This window comes from Ornithodoros turicata, chromosome 3, assembly GCF_037126465.1.
Source record: "Ornithodoros turicata isolate Travis chromosome 3, ASM3712646v1, whole genome shotgun sequence".
In the NCBI taxonomy this organism is placed as follows: Eukaryota; Metazoa; Arthropoda; class Arachnida; order Ixodida; family Argasidae; genus Ornithodoros; species Ornithodoros turicata.
The window spans coordinates 43,024,040-43,042,850 of record NC_088203.1 but is presented as its reverse complement, the minus strand read 5'-3'; the positions used below and the strand labels follow the sequence as shown (position 1 = coordinate 43,042,850).

General features: G+C 45.2%; 1 protein-coding gene and 1 long non-coding RNA gene across 6 annotated transcripts in view; both read right to left on the bottom strand.

Annotated features, from left to right (window-relative positions):
* Nucleotides 1-18,811, bottom strand: part of LOC135388446 (uncharacterized) — an 88,952-nt gene that overhangs the window by 49,512 nt on the left and 20,629 nt on the right. For 3 of the 5 annotated variants that reach the window (XR_010421377.1, XR_010421379.1, XR_010421380.1), the window contains 2 exons: nucleotides 15,656-15,817; nucleotides 15,003-15,148 (listed from right to left, as the gene is read on the bottom strand). This is a non-coding gene — a long non-coding RNA (uncharacterized LOC135388446). Of the gene's footprint in view, nucleotides 1-14,873; nucleotides 15,149-15,655; nucleotides 15,818-18,811 lie in introns of those variants that run through there. The other 2 variants (XR_010421381.1, XR_010421378.1) reach the window with 2 other exon arrangements.
* On the bottom strand, nucleotides 1,167-3,395 carry LOC135386945 (uncharacterized). Its single transcript, XM_064616418.1, has 2 exons — nucleotides 2,936-3,395; nucleotides 1,167-2,585 (listed from the first exon to the last, which is right to left on the bottom strand). The coding sequence occupies exons 1-2, from the start codon at nucleotides 3,168-3,170 to the stop codon at nucleotides 1,459-1,461; spliced, it is 1,362 nt and encodes a 453-aa protein (XP_064472488.1). The 5' UTR covers nucleotides 3,171-3,395; the 3' UTR covers nucleotides 1,167-1,458.

Here is an 18,811-nt window from a genome sequence, read left to right as displayed (position 1 = left end):
AAAATTGCCTTTGAGGAAGAATTTTGGGGTGTGGCTGTTTCGAAGGCGGATGCATTCTTCTTCAAGTTTGTGCTGCCTGAGATTCAGACAAGATAAATTTCGCAAAAGATTGCAAAGGGGAATTCATCATGCCTTTGTAGTGGGAGCAAAAGTGGCTCCTTGGTTGAGTGTGCCATATGCAAGGATGTTTTTCATCTTGCTTGTGTAAGCCTTAAACGTCGCCCAAATACATGGTACTGCATGGCTTGTAGACATGAACCGTGAAGGATATGTGGGTATGCTCCCTGTACATATGCTAACAAATTTGTCCCTCTTAACTGAAAGTAAACTCAACCTGCAATCCATAACTTAAAAACCCGAGACTCGGGGGACAAAAAAAACGACAACACAGACAAGGTCTCAAGATGTCCCCTAGTCTCGGGTTTTTAAGTTATGGAATTATTCTACCTCTCTATCCTCTCGTTATCAACCTGGAAGTAAACTGGACAAGTGAACCAACTGCAAGTGAAATTGAGTGAAGTACATTTTTTGTGTGTCATACCATTTGTGCATACTTCTCGTCTGTGTCTTCTTGCGTAATCCTTTACAATTTTTTAAAGAAAAAACCTGTCAGCCATAATGATGCTATAATAAATTGATGAGAGTGACATGTCCCACATCTCCTCTCAGGTATTCTTAGCACCTGTGCGCATTTTGTTTTCTATTAAACAGCTCATTATCAAGATGAAGTTCTTTTCTACTGATGCCATTTGTGCAGGTGTGTTATACAGCTGCACAGATGTCCAGTGCGACAGTGTAACTACTGGACGACTAATTGGCTAAAATAGATTAATTAGTAGGTGTTTTGGGGGAAATGTGTGGCAGCAGAACTTAGGCCAGTCATTATTCAAACATATTGTCCTTGTCAAATACCATCAATTGATTTATAAATTTTAGCTAATAGCTTGTGCAGCTCTTGCAAATGGTGTCCAACGGGACGTCCATCCCGCAATGCAGCCTACCTGCACAAAAGGCATCGTTGCTGCTCTCATAGCTTTTTAACAAAAAATATGCAACACATTAAAAAAAGCATCCTGTGTGCAGTTGAACTAATGCAGAGATTAAACGAGCTAAATATGTTTATTGAGAGGAAGTTTCACATGCTTGAAGCTATTAAATGTCTACCCATGCACTGACTGTCACATCTGACTTCATGCGTCAAATGTTCATGGAAGACTTATATTAAACCCCAATTCACCTCAAGTTGCACTCACGTGAGGAGAGTTTAAACAGAGTTTACGCCTGGGAGATGAGGGGATTTTGCAGGTTGCAGAGTGCGGCACAAACAATAAGCACTTTATCAATGGTGTTCATATCACTGTCCCGTGGCCTTTTGATGAATGAAATTGGCAGAACCATTTGAAAAATACGAAATGTTTTGATTCGCCTTATCGACCGTTCCACATGTATTCGCACGCTTTACATCTTCCTCGACAACGTCACTTCTCCTCCAGACAGCTGATTTTTTCCCTTCGTGAACGATGGCATTAGAACACTTGCACCCTTTCCTGCAAACATCTCATGGCACCGAGAGCCACGGTCTGCAAGCACCATATCCCCTTCTTCTATTTTCTCAAGAAGCTTTGACGCAGCTGTTAGTTGCTTGTCTGATGCTCTCCCTCCCCAAGCTTTAGAGATAAAGGTTATTGCACGTGTTGGTGAAATTGCCACCAGAAATCTCACAGTATTGTGGTGTTTATACTGTGAGTAGGTTTGGCTCCTTGCTTTTAGGCATGAAGGCTTATGAATAAAAATTTCAGAGCAGTCAACCACACATCTAACATTGTCAAACATTGGATCCCTGTACGCATTTGGCAAGTTGCGCCTGATAGCGTGTCTCGATGGCCATACAATCAGCCTCTCCAGGTTTTGCGCAAGCTCGTTGAGCCAGGCATGAAAGATTGCACTGACACATGACGAAGACACACCAAAACGACATGCCAAATCATCTGTCAGCAGACCAAGACGCAAACGCATCAGAACAATGAGGAACTGTTCTTGCGGTTCAAGGTGCGTTCCAATGTTGGGGCACCAAAATGACAAGATAAAGTTCAATATGGCATAGAACATATCTTTTGAAACAACGCCAGTGTGAAACTTCACACTCTGATCATTTTTCAGTACTTGTTTCGTAGTTGTGCGCTCATCAAGTGCTTCTTTCAGGACCTTACTGTTGGCTTGGTGACCTTTCATGAGGTCTTTTGTTGTCTGTAGTTCACTGGACAGGGATGCCACCTGTTCTTTGAGGCTGCAGTTCTCTTTGAGAATTCTGTCGATCTCTTCTGAGGACATCATTGGGTCTGTGCCTGTGTGCTCTGTTTGGTCGGTTGCTAAAGCACAGTTCTGTGTTGACACTGTGTCTTCGTTGAACTCATCCATGGCTTCAGCAGGGACATCACTTTCTGCAGCAGTTTCGGTTCTCGCCCTCTTACGCCGCTGCTGAAGGCGGCTGTACCTTTGCAGCTTCTGCTCAGGGTCCTGTTGTTTCTTGAAGAAGAAGGGGGACGGAACATAGTCTGGGTGTGTCAGGTCATCAGATGGCTTCCCTATGCAGAAAAAAAAGGTGAGTTTAGTACCTGGGCTAATTCACCAGGAGGTCGAGAAACAGTTGTACTATCTGCCACTCTGTGGGGCAGCGGTTGCGAAAAACAAGCGCGAGACTTCGTTTCTGAACGTAGGATTTTATCATTTACGCATATGAAAATTTATATTATTTCATGTTCACTTTATTCGTGCAATACATATCAATGCACCCACAGTGCTTCATTCGGACTTTTCAGCCATCACCCGACTATGACACAGGAGAGCCACAAATGTGAAGCTAACCCTCACATGCAAAGCCGAGGACGATAACGTTTGGAAATCCGCCTTTGTAGATCCAAGCAAGAACACGTACCTTGAATGAAATGAGTGGAGCATATTTTTCTGTTGTTGTTCGGCTTCCAGTGATCTCTTCTGATTGATTGAGTCCAGACTGCCCTCCGTTGCGGGTCTCGCGGAAAGGAAAACATTCTTATTTCTGACAGCAGGTTGGTACCTGACCGCATACTGCAGCCAGGAACAACGCAGCACGTCCCCAAGAACGAAAATCGCTGCATAACCGTTCGAAACCGCACGCAAGAAACAACCATTCAAGCAGTAAAACAAGGCTGACGGGCTAAAGCGGAAGTCAGGTGGGGTCCTTCCGGTATTGTGATGACGGTGGCGCCCTCCCGCTCCAACTCACGCGAGAATGGGTGAATAGGAAGGCTGTGATGTGAGAGTTTCCCATTTCTCCCACGCTCCGCGGGGGTGGCGCCACGGATCGGTGACAGAAGCAGGCGGAGGCGAAGTGCGAAGTGTGTGACGTGCGCTGGGAGTAGGCTTTGTTTCACTTGTTTCGCATTGTGTGGCATCATGCCCAAGTAGACGGTATGCCAAAGAACTGCTGCGTGCCCATTTGCACTTCATGTGCACGGAAGGACCCTCATGTTAAGTACCACGAATTTCCATGCAATCCAGACATACGTGAAGCATGGCTGAAGATGACATCAAGGGAAGGAGCTGTCAAAGGAAGCAAATGGCAGTCAAGCGACAGGTCTCTTGTCTGTTCTCTTCATTTTACCGAGGCAGACTACAAGAAAGGAGTGAAGAGGAAGCTTCTGCTTCCAACTGCTGTTCCATCTCTGTTTAAAGGATACCCATCCTACATGCAAGACTGCCATCCGCACGTGAAACGGAGACGGCGGAGTAGCACGTCGCGTAATGCTCAGAAGCAGGCGACATTCACAGGTATTCCTTGTGCACCTGCCGAAGCTGATGCAGTCATGCCAGAAGATGAAGAGCATATTTGTGAGGACGAGACGCTGCATCCAGAACAACAGCCTGACCATGAGGAGCGTGAAACACATTTTCCCTTGACTTTTGCTGACCAAGAATGCCAGACGACCCTCGACATACGATCCATGAAAGAAGAACATAAGCGAAACATGCATCGTCTCAACATGAAAGTCAGGAGGCTGAATGAATCTCTGGGATCACTTCAGCAACAGCTTGATGAAGCACGCACACAGTTGCAAAACTTTGAAAAGGATGGTGCAGCTCAGGCGCTTAATGCTATTCTGGAAGCAGCAGCCGATGGCGACAAGACGGCCACATTTCTAAGGCACCAAATACTGGATTTCACCAAGCAACGACTAGCGTATGATGAATCCATTCTACGAGAGTGCATAATCTGGAAAGCGTGCTCAAGCATAGGGTATGAGCACGCAAAGTCACGAAAGCTGCTAAAACTTCCAAGCCGCAGTACGCTCCAAAAGTTTGTTGGCTACTCTACAGGAGATGTTGGTGTTAGTGCTCTCATTACAGAGCGACTGTCAACAGAACACCAGATGCTCAAGGTGGAACAAGAGACATTCTGTTCGCTAATAATTGATGAAATGTCAATTCAACAACGGGTGATATACGACAGGCAAGTGGACAAAATATTCGGGCTTGTTGACACAGGATGTGACGAGAGTCCTACAGGAGGCAAACCTCGAGTTGCAAACAGACTTCTCTGCTTTGTGCTTCGGGGCCTTTCAACACCTTACATCATTCCGGCGGGGTACTTCTTCACAAGGTGCTTGAAGCATCAAGAGCTCCTCAAGATGACATTAAATGTCATGAAGACTGTAGAGGAAGCAGGATTCCGTGTTGCAAGAATTGTAACGGACAACCATCAGACAAACACAGCAATGTTTCGCAGTATGTCTGAGGATAACATTCTACATCATGTTGTCCCACATCCACTTCGGGGAGGAGAGCCACTGTTCCTGTCCTTCGACCCCAACCACCTCATAAAGAACCTAAGAACAAACCTGCTTGAGCGAGAAATGGTGGTCGGAGAGGACGAGGTTCGTGGAGGCTTTTACCTGAAAGAGCTGTACAACATTCAAAGCCACCTACTAATGAAACCAGTGAGGCTGTTGACAAGATCACACGTTGAGCCAAACAACTTGGAAAAGATGAAAGTATCAAGGGCTACCATGATCTTTTCGCCGTTTGTGATTGGCACACTCGAGTACCTCTGCAATCATCTCAACTGCCATGAACATGCAACCTTGTTTGAAAACTGTGGTGGAACTGTTCGCCTCATGAAGATGGTACAGAGATGGTATGCGCTGCATGATATCAGTACACCTAAATTCCGAACAGGACAGGAGGAGCCATTTGTAACAGCAGATGATGACCGTCTGACGTGGCTCAAGTTTGACTTTATTACCTACTTGGAGGAATTAAAAGCATCAAGTCAGAGGTACCGTGGAAAGGGAATGACCAGGGAAACGTATGAGGCAACTGTCATGACGACACTGTCAACAGCTGCACTTGTAACCTACTTGCTTGACCATCAGTAGTGAGTGAAATTTACCTACCCATAATTCAGTTGTGGACATAGTTCAAAAATAAACCCTGCTAATGTTCCTAATGTTTTTTCCAGATTCCGGTACGTCTTGACGAGGTACTTAAACAGTGACGCGGTCGAGTCTTTATTCAGCTGCGTCAGACAGTTTAACGGTGGAAATGACAGAGTCGATGCACGGTCAGCTGTGTTCACAGCTGAAAAACTTCTAAACGTATGGCTATTCCTATTTTTGCCTGGGTTACAGAGCACTGCTACAAATATAAGGTCAGAAATAAAAGTAATATTCCTTTGGCAGGTTGGCATCTTAGAAGCCGCAAGCACTGGGAATGCTCCTGTGAGCTACGAGTCTCGAGCTGCTTTAAAGCATGTGGCAACCAACCATCCCCAGCATGAGGTTGAACGTACTATCCAAGCGCATCTACAGCGACTGGACTTCTTGGAACCCTGCAAAGAAGTGCCCTACTTGCTGGAACATACACCACTTGCCTACATGGCAGGGTACTTGGCCGCTGCATGTGAAGAAAAGGTGAGAAACTGTGTTGTTTGTCGAGCCTTCTGCGAAGACTCAGGCACTCACTTGCACATACGTCTGAAGCAGTTTCCTCATTGCTGTCCCTCAAATATTTCTAGGTATCATGTAAATACTGCAAGACACTCCTCCAAGAGCCCTATTCGAGTCACAGAGTCTACAGCTTCTTGAACAGTGTGGATAGAGGAGGACTGAAGTACCCAAGGCCAGAAGTACTCTGGATATGTAAAATCATCTGCGACTTTGTTGAAGATACCTTGCGTTCACCTCGCGTACAACGATCAAGTCATTTGTGCCGTCTACTTTTGGAAAGATTGTTGCCACGGCTTATGTTGTGTCCAGTGATGCATTGCAACATTGCACATATCGAGCATGATCATTGCAGAGAGCTGTGTGAAGTTTTCCTGAGGAAGCTACTACGGCCTACGTTGGCAAACTGGGCTGGGAACATAAATTCAGCACTGGAACGGTTCATGAAACTTGCGCACAAACCTGTATCCAGGAAAGTGCTGAAGCTGTAATTGTAAATAGTTTTTAATATTTAGTTTCAAAAAAGTGTTTCAATGTGAACAATAAATATACCAGCTCATGTTAAATATGCCAGCGTTACACGTTCTTTGAAGTACGCTCATGTGAATCCGTTTTAAGTAAACGGGGTGGGGGAATGATCTGGCGGGGGCGTGTATAACCAATTTGCTTGTGATGCTAGAGTTCTATGCGGTTCACTTGCCGCACGGAAGCAGTGCAACTATCTGATGTATTGCTGAAAGGTTTGTCCCCCTACGTCGCATGGTGAAGCTTACGACCTACCGTTCCAATCTGGACCAACATCACAGCACGATCACGAGCTGCATTCGTGACCGCCTCTAACCACGGCCGCCCCGCTTGCCTCGTCCGCGCGCCGGTTTGTCCCCGAACGGCAGCGCCTCCAAGAAAAACGCGGCGGAGAAACGAAACTCTGGGATCACCGGCGCGCCGAGCTAAAGGCAGGCCGTACAGGGAGCGAGCGAGGATCGAGCGGCCGTGACACTATGCTGCCGGCTGCTGCCTTGCTGCACAACAAACTTTTACTAACGTACTGGTACGTGAGGCGCTTACACATAGGATGACAATGGAAGCCCTTTTCAGCTGCCACTATGAGTCAAACTTACTCAGGGGCAACGCAAACCGTGTACACGGAACAGCGGGCCATGCTTTCCAAGCATCGCCTCGACAAAAATGGCGCGAGCGTGTTTTCCCTAACGGGCAAGAGAGGGCGCTTCATTTGGCATATCTCCTATTATCGCCACACTTTTGTATGCGTTTCAGGACCTACATCTAACAGCCGATGAAGCTGTTGAATTGGAAAAAAAATACAAGGTGACAGCATAGTAACACAAGATGGAGAACTGAAAGGCAACACTGTGTCACCGCTTCAAACTTTGGCTTAATCACCAGAAGATGGACTCATGATGGGCTTCATGCATTGCATTGCCCCCAAGATCTTTCAAGGCTTCCAGCTCTACGTTATGCTGTCCATTACAAAGCAGGAAATCTGTTCAAAAGATTTAGGTGCTGTTATATCGGGAAATTACAACAAAACTTCCTTTTTCACTTAATGCACAGCAAGCGAAGCCTTGGCGGCTAAACATTACCAGGGGGCCTCCAAAGCCTTGGACACAATGTGACCTTCTTTGGACGTGGCCTTCTCGTAGGTCCAACTACACCTTGGTAGAGAGCATCTCCCGATAGGATTGTGTTTGCTTTATGTGAAGTTCAACCACATGGGTTGCGCCAGAAAAGCCCACCGTTTTCCCACTGGACAGTCACCACCCTTCCCCCACCAACTTTTTCTCTCTCTCCCTGTTGAGGCTGAGGTGGGTGGAGGAGCATTTTGCGACCTTGTAATAAGCAACATCGTTCTCGATATGAAGGTGCAGGTACTGCAGGAAGTGGAATGCAACTCGAACACGGAGATTGCGAACAAGTACGGCATCAAGAAAAGCACCTTGTCCACCTACATCAAGAACAAGGATGTCATTTTTAGTGCACACAAGAAGGAAAACATGGAACCTTTAAGGAAGCGACTTCGGACATCGGCTCATCGCGAAGTCGAGAATGCAGTGATCTCATAGATCAAGCACGTGTGGAGCCGGAACCTACCATTGAGCGGGCCCAGCATTGCTGCGAGAGTGCAAGATTTTGCAAGCCAAATTGGCACCAAGAACTTTACTGTGTCGGAAGGGTTGCTTACACACTTCAAGACATGTCATGGGAGTCAAGAATGTTTGTGGTGAGAGGGCAGACATTGACGAAGCCACGCGTGAACAGTGGGTGTCTGGAAAGTCTAGAAAGTGTCTGGACCTCATATTCACTGGACGACATTTTCAGTGCTGACGAGATTGCCCTGTACTACAAGTTGCTATCAAACAAGACCATAACCTACAAGGATGACAGCCGTGCCGGAGGGAAGAGGGGTAAGGTGAGAATCAACGTCATGCTATGCGCAAACGCAACTGGCACAGAACGGTGGCGCTTGCTTGTGGTCGGCAAAGCAAGTAAGCCCTGTTGCTTTAAGGATGTCAGGACTATAGAGCGAATACAAAAGCTTGGATGACAGTCAAAATGTCCTCAGACTGGGTTCGCACGCTTGACGGGAAGTTTGCTTCACAGGGCAGGAAGATTCTCCTGTTTGTCGATAACTGCCACTGCCAACTGTGAGGTCCAGAAATTGAACGGAATTCGACTGGAATTTCTTCCGATGAATACCACGGCTGTCTTGCGGCCTATGGATTTAGGAATAATCAAGAACCTGAAGATGCCGTACAGAAGGCACCTCTTGGAACAGATCCTATATTGCTTAGACAACGATAAAGCGTACAGCATCGACCTTCTCGGTGCAATGCTCATCCTTGCAAGTGTTTGGAATTCCGTGAAAGCTCAAACCATCGCAAACTGCTTTTGCAAATGCGATTTCCCCGATCAGTTTGTTGCCGACGGCTCTGCGGACCCACTACTGCCCTCTTCTGACGACGACGATCGTCTTTTTAATTATGACTGCACAGCTTTGCCTGAATGAGTTACATTCCAAAGCTACATAAACATAGGTGATGGCCTGGGGACATCTGGGCCTGAATGTTGCGGATATCATCGACGCTGTGTGCTCCAGCTGAATTCAACCCAGGGATCGTGCAGAGCTCAGCGGCGAAGATACCGATGACGCATGTCACGGACCAGCGCCTCTGCCATGAGCGTCCAATGTGGCATCTGCGCTGGACACGGCGGCGCGGTATTTTTCCGGCGTGCGGATGCCGTCCTTGAACTTGTGCAGAAACTCCAAGTGATGCTGGCAGAATCTCGGTTCAGAAAACGGGTGCAAGCTCGGATTACGGACTACTTCTAAACATAGTTCATATTGTTCCTGCAAATAAATTTTCGTGAAGGTACTTCCTCTAAGTCCTACACCATGACCGAGCAATTTTCTCTGCCGTAGCAACAGATAAGCATCAGGAATGTGGCCGCAGATATGGGCAAAGTGTTACAAAAATAACAACATGAATTACTGCAAAATCATTTCAGAGTGCCATAGAAGTGAAACCTGTGTCGCAAATGCATTGCTGGCACGTCCCGAGAAGATTGCACGCGCTCCCCACGCCCAGGCACCCTTTCAGGAGTGCATCTCCCATCAGTTCAAGCTCCGCTTAATTTGAACAAATATCGTGTCCCCCCCAAGTTCGAATTAGCGAGAGGTTACTGTATTTCTGGAAGGAGTGAGGTTTGACCCTGCAGAATGCGAGGCAACAAAACTGCACCTTGACATCTTTTATTTTGACATCATGTTGAGAGACCTTCACAGGATGCAGTAATGTCTTAGTCCTGTCTCTTAGTACTGACCTCCGTTCACACGTTTGTGAATCCATTTCAATACCCAGTTCTTGTCAATTTGTATTTTGTGCATGATGCAATTACATCGCACTGAGTACAATGCACGACTCGAATATTTATTCATCTTTTTCCACCACGCATCTCACGACATTTCAGTCACTCACAGCTTGTTTGATAAGCACTGACAGGTCTTCAACCTTGAAACCCTTGCCTGCCATAACTGTGCCAACAGGTTCAAACGGCAGCTCTAAGAATTCACTTTTGATGACACATTTCCGGTCAGACACAGAGCCAACGAACAACTGCGGAACCAAGATTTGGATTTTGAGAAATTCCAAAACTGCACGTTGTCATAATCCAATTTGAACTATTAGATGTTGAAGGGCATATGCTCCCTTTCCATTTAGGATATTTTGGTGACTTGGTCATTATTTCAGACTTCAATTTGTGAGATTCCTCTGTCTTCTCTTTTAGTGCAGTATGAAGCCTAGCAATTTCATCTGTGAGGTGTGTGACCGATTTCTTCTAGACATTCAACTCACTTTCGGGTCCGCGCTGTTGAGTGCTACGCGCACTGAGCACCTGTGCCACAGGTTAAAAAACGAGGATAAGGAACGGCACGTGCTAATGAACAGTTGAGCATCAGGCCCCTGGATATGATGGGTCTCACTTTGGGGAGGTCTGTTATCTTAATCACGCAGCTGGACAATGGGCTAGTGATGTGTTAATGTCCTAAGAAAAGCTATCTGCCTGCATCTAGCCTGCAGACAAGAGCAGGACTGCCAGATTTATCTAGCAACCTTCTCCAGTGACTGACTTTATTCATTCCTCCAGGATTCATTCCATGAATTCCCTAAAGATCCAGCCATATGGAAGAAGTGGATAGCTGCGATCAGGAGAGGTGAGAAGTTTTTCACAAGAAGTGAGGCAACAGAAATCTGATCCAAGCATTTTACTGCAACATACTTCATTCCAAACATTGCGAGCGGGCAACGAATCCTGTATGAGCATGCTGTCCCTTCAGTTTTCAACTTTCACAACAAAAGAAGCAGCTACAGCCACCACGTGAGCGTAACCTCAAGGCAGTTCAACCTGAGGAAGAACAACTGCTACTTCGTGAGCTCGATCAGCATGAAAATATCCCTCCCTTGGAGTAAGTCACGTACGAGAACCAATACATGTAACACTTCTGTGAATAGCCCTACACAGTTCCTATAGGAGTCGATCCCTGAGGCACCCCAGAGGTCATAAGGTATGGGCTAGAGTAATGACAACTGATTCAATAGAGCATTATCTTAAGAATCAATAATCGTATTATATGATCATCTCATAAGCATCTAATCAGAGTTGTGTTTACCTTGAAGTAACATCTTTCCTGTAGAGTTTTGTGTTTTCTTTTTGTTAAGTACTCTAAAACATACTATTTGTTCGCTTTTCCACACTGTGAGCACTATACAGCATGTTATTGATTGCCTCGTTATTTTAGGATTAGTATTATTATTATTGATGTTCTTTCTTTTTTTAACTGAATGCACCATATGATATATGTTTCTAAAAATAAACAACACGCCCTGTATTCTCACAGGAAGGATACCGTCATGAGGAGCGCAAGCATCACAAACACACGCACACAACATAAGCTCGACAGTTCTACCTGTACAAACTAGCTGTCTTGATATGCTTAGGGAGGATATCATCTCAAATCTATTTAATGGAAACTAAAATATGAGAAAATTATTATAGACTGATAGCACGCACTGCGCAAGTAACAAACTGCAATACTACAGGAATATATACACTCAATAAAACTCAAAGTAAAAAAGAAAACACAAAACTCTACAGGAAAGATGTTACTTCAAGGTAAACACAACTCTGATTAGATGCTTATGAGATGATTATATAATACGCTAAAATATGAGAACATTGTTATAGACTGAAAGCACGGAACTTAACACAGAGGAAACAGAGAAACAAGAAAAGAACAGGGGGAACAGAGATAAAGCAAAGGGAACTGCTGCAGCAGCTGAGGTTGCACTACTGTACTGCAGATGATCGATGCACTACGCGCAATCGCGAGCCACTTTTGTTCATCGCGGACTTCGAACTAGCTGCCATGAACGCTATCCACCGTTCATTTCCCAGAACAACCATTCATGGATGCCTAAGGATGCTTGCTAAGGATGCCATTCCTAAGAACAGCGGGGGCTGCAACCTAGGTATGCCAAAATTCAGTCTAAATTTAGCCAGTCAGGTGTCTGAATTCAGTCAGGTGCGTCAGAACTCAGCCTGTAATTGTCTTCATCATCAGCATCTTCTTGAGTTACCCGCCCTTATGTTTTTGCCCCCTCAGGACATCAGATGAGTAAGTGTGCCCATACTACATTGAATTTTGCTTTGTTGTCACAACCTGTTTCCTGAGCAGTGAATAACGCTTATCTTGTGTTCATGAAGTGATTATTCCAGAGGCATTCCAGTGTGCGCTAGTGGCATCAGCAAGATTCCTAGGAGCACAAATGTAACATAATAGATTTTGCATACTTCCTTTTCAGGCATACAGCGGCCTCAAAGCACGTATGCCGGCAGAAGCATCTGGAATTTTCCAGTGGTTTGAAGGACACTATCTGAACAACAAGCGCAAGAACAGCAAGAAACAGAAATCCTAACAGAGTCCTTACTGCGAGAAGCCAAGACGGCATCTCAGCGGTTAGCCACGATGAGAAGCGAAGAAGCACTACGACGAGCATTTGACAGACGTCAAGAAATTAGCTCTGGCAATAGCCTACAAGCTATCACTCATCACTTAGGTGCCTTGTTTAATGTTAGTTATTAAATTATTATTAACTATTATTAAAATATTATTAAATTATTAAAGTTTTATGTGTAAGAAAACAAATTAGGAAATGTATGTTTGCTGGAAAGAAGGTTGCAAAAAAATATCTAGTCTTTGCTCGAACCAGTAACCAGAACTATTTGCATGCTGTGCTTCCCTCCTCTTTTCTTTTCTATGTTCTTCGGAGCTAGCAATACCAAAACCAAGTCTGTTTTCTCTAAAACGCCATTTCCTAATATGTGCCCGGAAGTCTCTAAAACAGTATTCCCTAAAACGAGACCCTTTTTCGTTAAAACGTGACTCACTAAACATGACCTGTTCTCTAAATTTCAATTCTCCAAAATGAGGCTCTCTAAACCATAGGGGAGCCAAGAAGAAAACCTTCTCAGAACACAGCACCCGACATGTACGCCATGATGTGGTGTCGCTGGTGATGACAGCACCAGTGCTGGTGGAGGCGTGACCTGTTGTACGGGAGTTTCAAAGTACGTTTCCTGGAATGAGGTTGGTCGCCACATTTATATGTATGTGTCTAAGCAAAAATATGCATTGATAGTTATAAGCAGTGGAACAAGATGGGCTCCTGTCATCATATACCACTCCTGTTCATGTGGCTGGTAATGGCAGATGCGATTCACCTGGCCACTGTGCCAAGTGTATGACATACACCTCCATGGGACATGGGCAGGGACTGCATAATTATTTCTGAGCAACTTCAAGTTTGATAGGTGAGCTCCTCACACTAACTTCGAGGGAGAAATCAATAATTGCTCTGCCTTTTATATACCTGCGGTGTGGCCCAGTCAGAAATAGCGTGCAAATCGAAAAAGAGAAACTCGGGCAAGGACTGGACTTCATCGAGCTCAATGGGGTCAATGCTCACTATAACCACAGATCGGCACCCATTTGCTGGCCCCCATTTGCTGGCACCAACATGGCAACATCCAAGCCATAGATAAAGCACTACTTTGATGACCATGATGATACCAAACCATGCTACAGACACATATGAGTGTCATGGCGGTCTTAAATACGATGCCTACACGACAACTTTTGCTGAAACTTCCAGCGTCAACCAGGTCAGGTCAGGTCAGGTCAGGTCAGGTCAGGTCAGGTGTTCTGAAGATATACTACTTGAACATTGTACAAGGACATAGTTTGTGCAAAATACTTGATGAGTGATGTCCAGCACCTCGTACCAGAGACATAAACATCTGCACTGGAGTCCTTTCACAGCTTGCTGATCCCAATTGCACTGAAATATGTGGCTTTCACACCTACTGCAATGCAGTTTGCATACGGGGATTTGGCTCTTCCGTGGCCCAAATTGGGTGCATATTTCGAGCCAATGAGTTGCAATGGGGAAAACTTTACGGTTCGGTGCAAATTATGTGCCCCATCAAAGAAGACATATTCCACAAGCGTCATCTTCCAACCTGAAAAAGCATTTCCAGGTAAGAGTGTATTTGAATCTCAGTATCTGCCTCTGTTCTGCAACTGGTTTGTCGTTTAAGCATCTTTTGCAATTAAACTCGGACACAAGGGAGAATTTATATCGCATTGCAAGAATCCTTAATTGCCTCCGGTGTGTAGGCAGCTTACCCAACAGCGGTGAAGCAGTGCACAGCGAATAAAGCGCAAGGTCAACGGAACTTAGCTAAGCAGGAGACTGTAGTTGGAAGCCCGCTGCGTGTCCCGTTCGCACGGCAGCCTTCCAGGGCTCAAGTGGAGTCTGCAATTACAGCCTTCGTGATTGGAACTTTCCAGTCCTCTTCCCTCGTCGAGAACGAAGAGTTTATCCGGCTACATGAAGACCTTGCAACTTGGTGCTTGTGTAATATCCCTGGCCAAGCGCATGTCTGCAGCATTCCTCATAATGCAGTAGAATGTACAGGACGAATTGCAGCAAGTGAGGCAGTTTGCTGCCACGTTGATTGCTCGACAATCATTTCTCAAGTAGGTTGTTCCGTCGCAGATTTCCCAGGGTGGGTCGTGCTTATGTTGTGAAGAGAACACTACAGCTATACCAATAACTCTCATTTTTATTGTAGGAGCTCCTTAGCTGTGACGGTGCACTAGCTGGACGCAAAACAAAAGACGAAAAGCACGGGATAACAGGACACAACATTTTCAGCGTCCTTGCCACCGCGCTGCACGATACCTTCGCAGAGTACCAAATGCTCTACTAATTATGCAGAAACGTCGCCGACAATGCATGAAATTTTGCCTTCAGGTACGTTGTAGATTTTATTACTACACGTGATCCTAACTTGAGGTCACTAAGACGTCTGTGTAAAATCCTTTGTGTGGGTTATTCGACGGACATAATAATGCAAAGATATGCACAGCATCCTTACCCGCAAGTCTTGCCCTTCAGAAGGAGACGTCGACATCATGCCCTTCCTTCTGAAGCATGAGCGGTGCACTGTGCACACCCTTTCAGCTATCACAGACAATGATGACAAAAAACTTTAGTCAATAATCCCAGGAATCTGTCCCTAACCTGCAAAACCACACACACAGAAAACATTTCATCCCGTGCACACGGAATGTGATTTATTCTATCGTGCTTCCCTGTGAAAAGCAGTCTATCAGTCAGATTAGTTCAGGGTTAAAATGAGGACTATCACAACAAATTGTAATCTGAAGACTTCTCTACCTCTGATGTGCCACTGTCTTGCCTGCATGTCTTGGCCAGCCCTGTACTCTCCTTTGAAGGAGGGTCATGGCGACCTTCATCAGGAGGCAAGAAACAATGTCTGCCACAAGTCTTTCGACCCTTCTCCAAATGAGGTCGATTTCCTAACTAGAGATTTGGTGGGGAGTCAGGATCTTTTTGCACAACTTGAAAAAAAAAAGTCACTTTAAGCTTAGGTACTTGCTAATTTTAATAGTTGAGCGCTGTGTGTTTTTTGCAATCTTTAATCATGTGTCCACAATAGGAAAGACAGCTTCTTATCACGAAGAACACTTATGATGTCATTAAATGTTGACAAGCCTTTGCACTTACCTGTTTTCGTCACATCCTTCTACGGAAATTTCACACACCAATTACGCACGATGCAGAAGTTGCACAAAATATACACAAATATCTTGACACAGGCACAGCACAATTCTCGAAAATCTTCTGTAGTCACCCACACAACACTGCACAATGAGTCTCTGCACTACACTGAAAAACAAAAACGGAGCACAGGTAAACATAGCTTCTGGGAGACCTTGCAGAGGGGTGTGTCAGTCTGCAAACTATACCCAAGACAAGGAGTACGGACACACAGTACACGGAGTACAGATACAGTTTGCAGTCATTCACCGGCATGTCAGCACCATTTTGCTTTTGGTGTCTCAGTCACATATTTAATTACTGAACCGGACCATATCATGAGTTACTTATAGTAGATAGGGAGTGACTTTTTCGGGTTAAATGCCTTTCTCAGATCTGTAATGCAGGGAGAAATCGGGCGATAATTGTGCCTTCAGGCGTTATCAGGTGTTTTGTTTCTCCTCTTGTCTAGTAAGTCCGTTCATAATCATTTTTTAACCTACCAGCGCTAATCCCCGAAGGCATAGACAGTGCTGACACACATGGGTGTATTGCTGGGAATGTAAGTGACCAATTCTTACATGTGTTACGTGCAGCAAACTTTGCTTTTCTTCTGTGGAAACGTCACTTGAGGATTTCATAGTGACAAGAATTCAGGGAGAAATCGGGTTTAACCCAAGTTGGTCAGAGGTCAGTTCGGGGGAATAACCGGGCGGAATAGGGTTCAACTCAAAAAAGTCACTCCCTACTTATACATTTGTACAGTATGTCCTGCGCACACAAGCAATTCAGATGAGCGTGATCGGTTTACAATTCAGTCAAGAATTATTAGGCAGTATGAAACGGTCAATATGCAGAAGTAAATATGCAATTTGCAGAAGTTAATATGCTTTAGTTTTGTACCATGTACTTCTGTGGCATGTCACAACCAAGGAACATGAACAAAAAGCTTGATAGGTACACACAAAAAAAAGGAACATGGTTCATCAATGTGCAGTAATTGCGTAGGTGTGGCTGGCACTGTTAGATGCTGCGTATGTCAGCACAGTACATGGTCAGGCAATGTCCCATTTTGCAATCAGACGGGGACATGATGCTAACTGAGACAACACAAAAGGACAATTACCACACGGCAGAGATGGCCCATTTTGCAATTCATTAAATTAGAGGTCCTTACAAGAACAGGAGAACTGCACAAAACTAGAGACTAATCGATAAAAGAGACTAATGTTGCCAGTTCCCAGACAGGCCATATCTTTCGTGTTGTACATTTTTGTGTCTTTGGGGTGTCTTTGTTATTTGGCACTGAATAATCCCTTTTTGGGTTCATTCCCCTTTTCTTTTTTTGCCTATGAATAAGAAGACAATAGAGCTAAACCTCGATGTAACAAACAACACTGTAATGAAATCCGCGATGTAAATAAGCTTTCCATTTCCTCAACCTCTCCCTCAATGAACTCAATGTATTTTTTTCTCTCGATGAAACAAAGTTACTTCCACGTTCTTTCTCGATGTAACGAAGTTTCCAGGATGATGTTTCAACAATTGGGACCAAAAATGGTTGCAGACTTTTGTCACACTGGAGTGGAATGCACCTCTGGGATTCCCAGGGGTCCTTAGCGATGTCAGTGACCTGCTTTTAAGGGGGTGCAACACCCTCCTGGCCCAATGGCATTCCTTATCCATTTTTCAAACCGCATAACTCCGCAAGAAATTGCTCAATTTGCATAAAATAAGTCTTGAATGGAAGATCTCAATGGGTACTACATAGTACTTAATGGTGCCAGAATCTTTTATCTTGGAAATGTTTCTGCAGACGTCAGAAACTGCATTTGGCGCTTCCTTCAGTTTTGTTGGCCGGTCACAAAATAAACAGACCTAAGGTGAGAATTTTAATCCCATTAAGTACCGTATTTTCATGCGTATTAATCGTGGCTTATGCGCGATTTTTTTTTTCGCGGACGCTCTGCAGCTTATCCGCGGGTGCAGCTTGTCTGATGGCTATTTTTCCCTGGTATTTTCCCAATACCCTGATTAAACGAAAGGCCCGACAGTGCCTCATGTTTTTCAGAGCAGGGCCGGCCTGCCAGTGCACGAACAATACCGAACAGGGGCGGGTCCACATTCGAGTGGACTGACCTTCCAAATACATACCCCCACGCAGCTTTAACAAAAGGGGTGACAGTGATTAATGTCTCCTGGAACACCACTAACTCGTCAATCCACGAAAAACACGCGACAAGAGCACAATACGATCTTAGCAGAACACTAGAACTGACCTCCTTTGTTATACATTATGCCGACACCGGAATGTGCACCACAGGATTTATGGCCTTCCCTACGGTCTCCTTTGTCGGCAGACCCACAGGAAAGGTTCAATACACCTGACATCGAGATAAAACGTGGTCAGCTAAGCATCAGTTCTCATTTGACCAGAGCAGCAGCATTCGTGGACACGGGCACAGCAGTTAGAGGTGAGGCATGGCTCCAACGCGGAGGCACAGCTACGACAGCGACTTCAAACTAAAAGTCGTCGACGTCGCGGACCAGTACAGGAATAGGGCAGCTGGCAGGGAGTACGGCGTCGACGAGCGTTGAGCGTCTCTATTGATTTTGTTTGTGCATCACTGGTTTAGCGCACAAAGCAGTCGCGTTGTATTACCTGCGGCTTATCTGCGAGTGTGGCTTATCTGCGGTGCGGCTGATACGCGTGAAAATACAGTACTAGAAAAATATGTCTAATATGGATATATTCCAAAATATTTTGTTTATGTCGAAGCATAGAATTGCTACACGGATTCTCGTGAGCAATGGTTAGCCGATGCTGACCTGCTCGAATTTTGGCTCTGCGCGGTGGTGCCACCTGTCTGCACGCCCCAGAAGTGTGCACAAGTGGGAAAAACCGAATAAATTGTCACAATTTGTCTTATGGCACGTGATAATAAATGGAGTGCGGGCGTGCAGCTATCGCTCTTATCTCGGAATCCTTCATTCCGTGGTTGTGCTGTGCCTCGACAGTCCCAGGTTTTCGCATAGCAGGAAACCTATCTGCGGAAAATGGATAAATGGATGAGACGCAAAGAACGAGCCTTGAGCTTCTGCAAGAGAAGGCATCTGGATAAT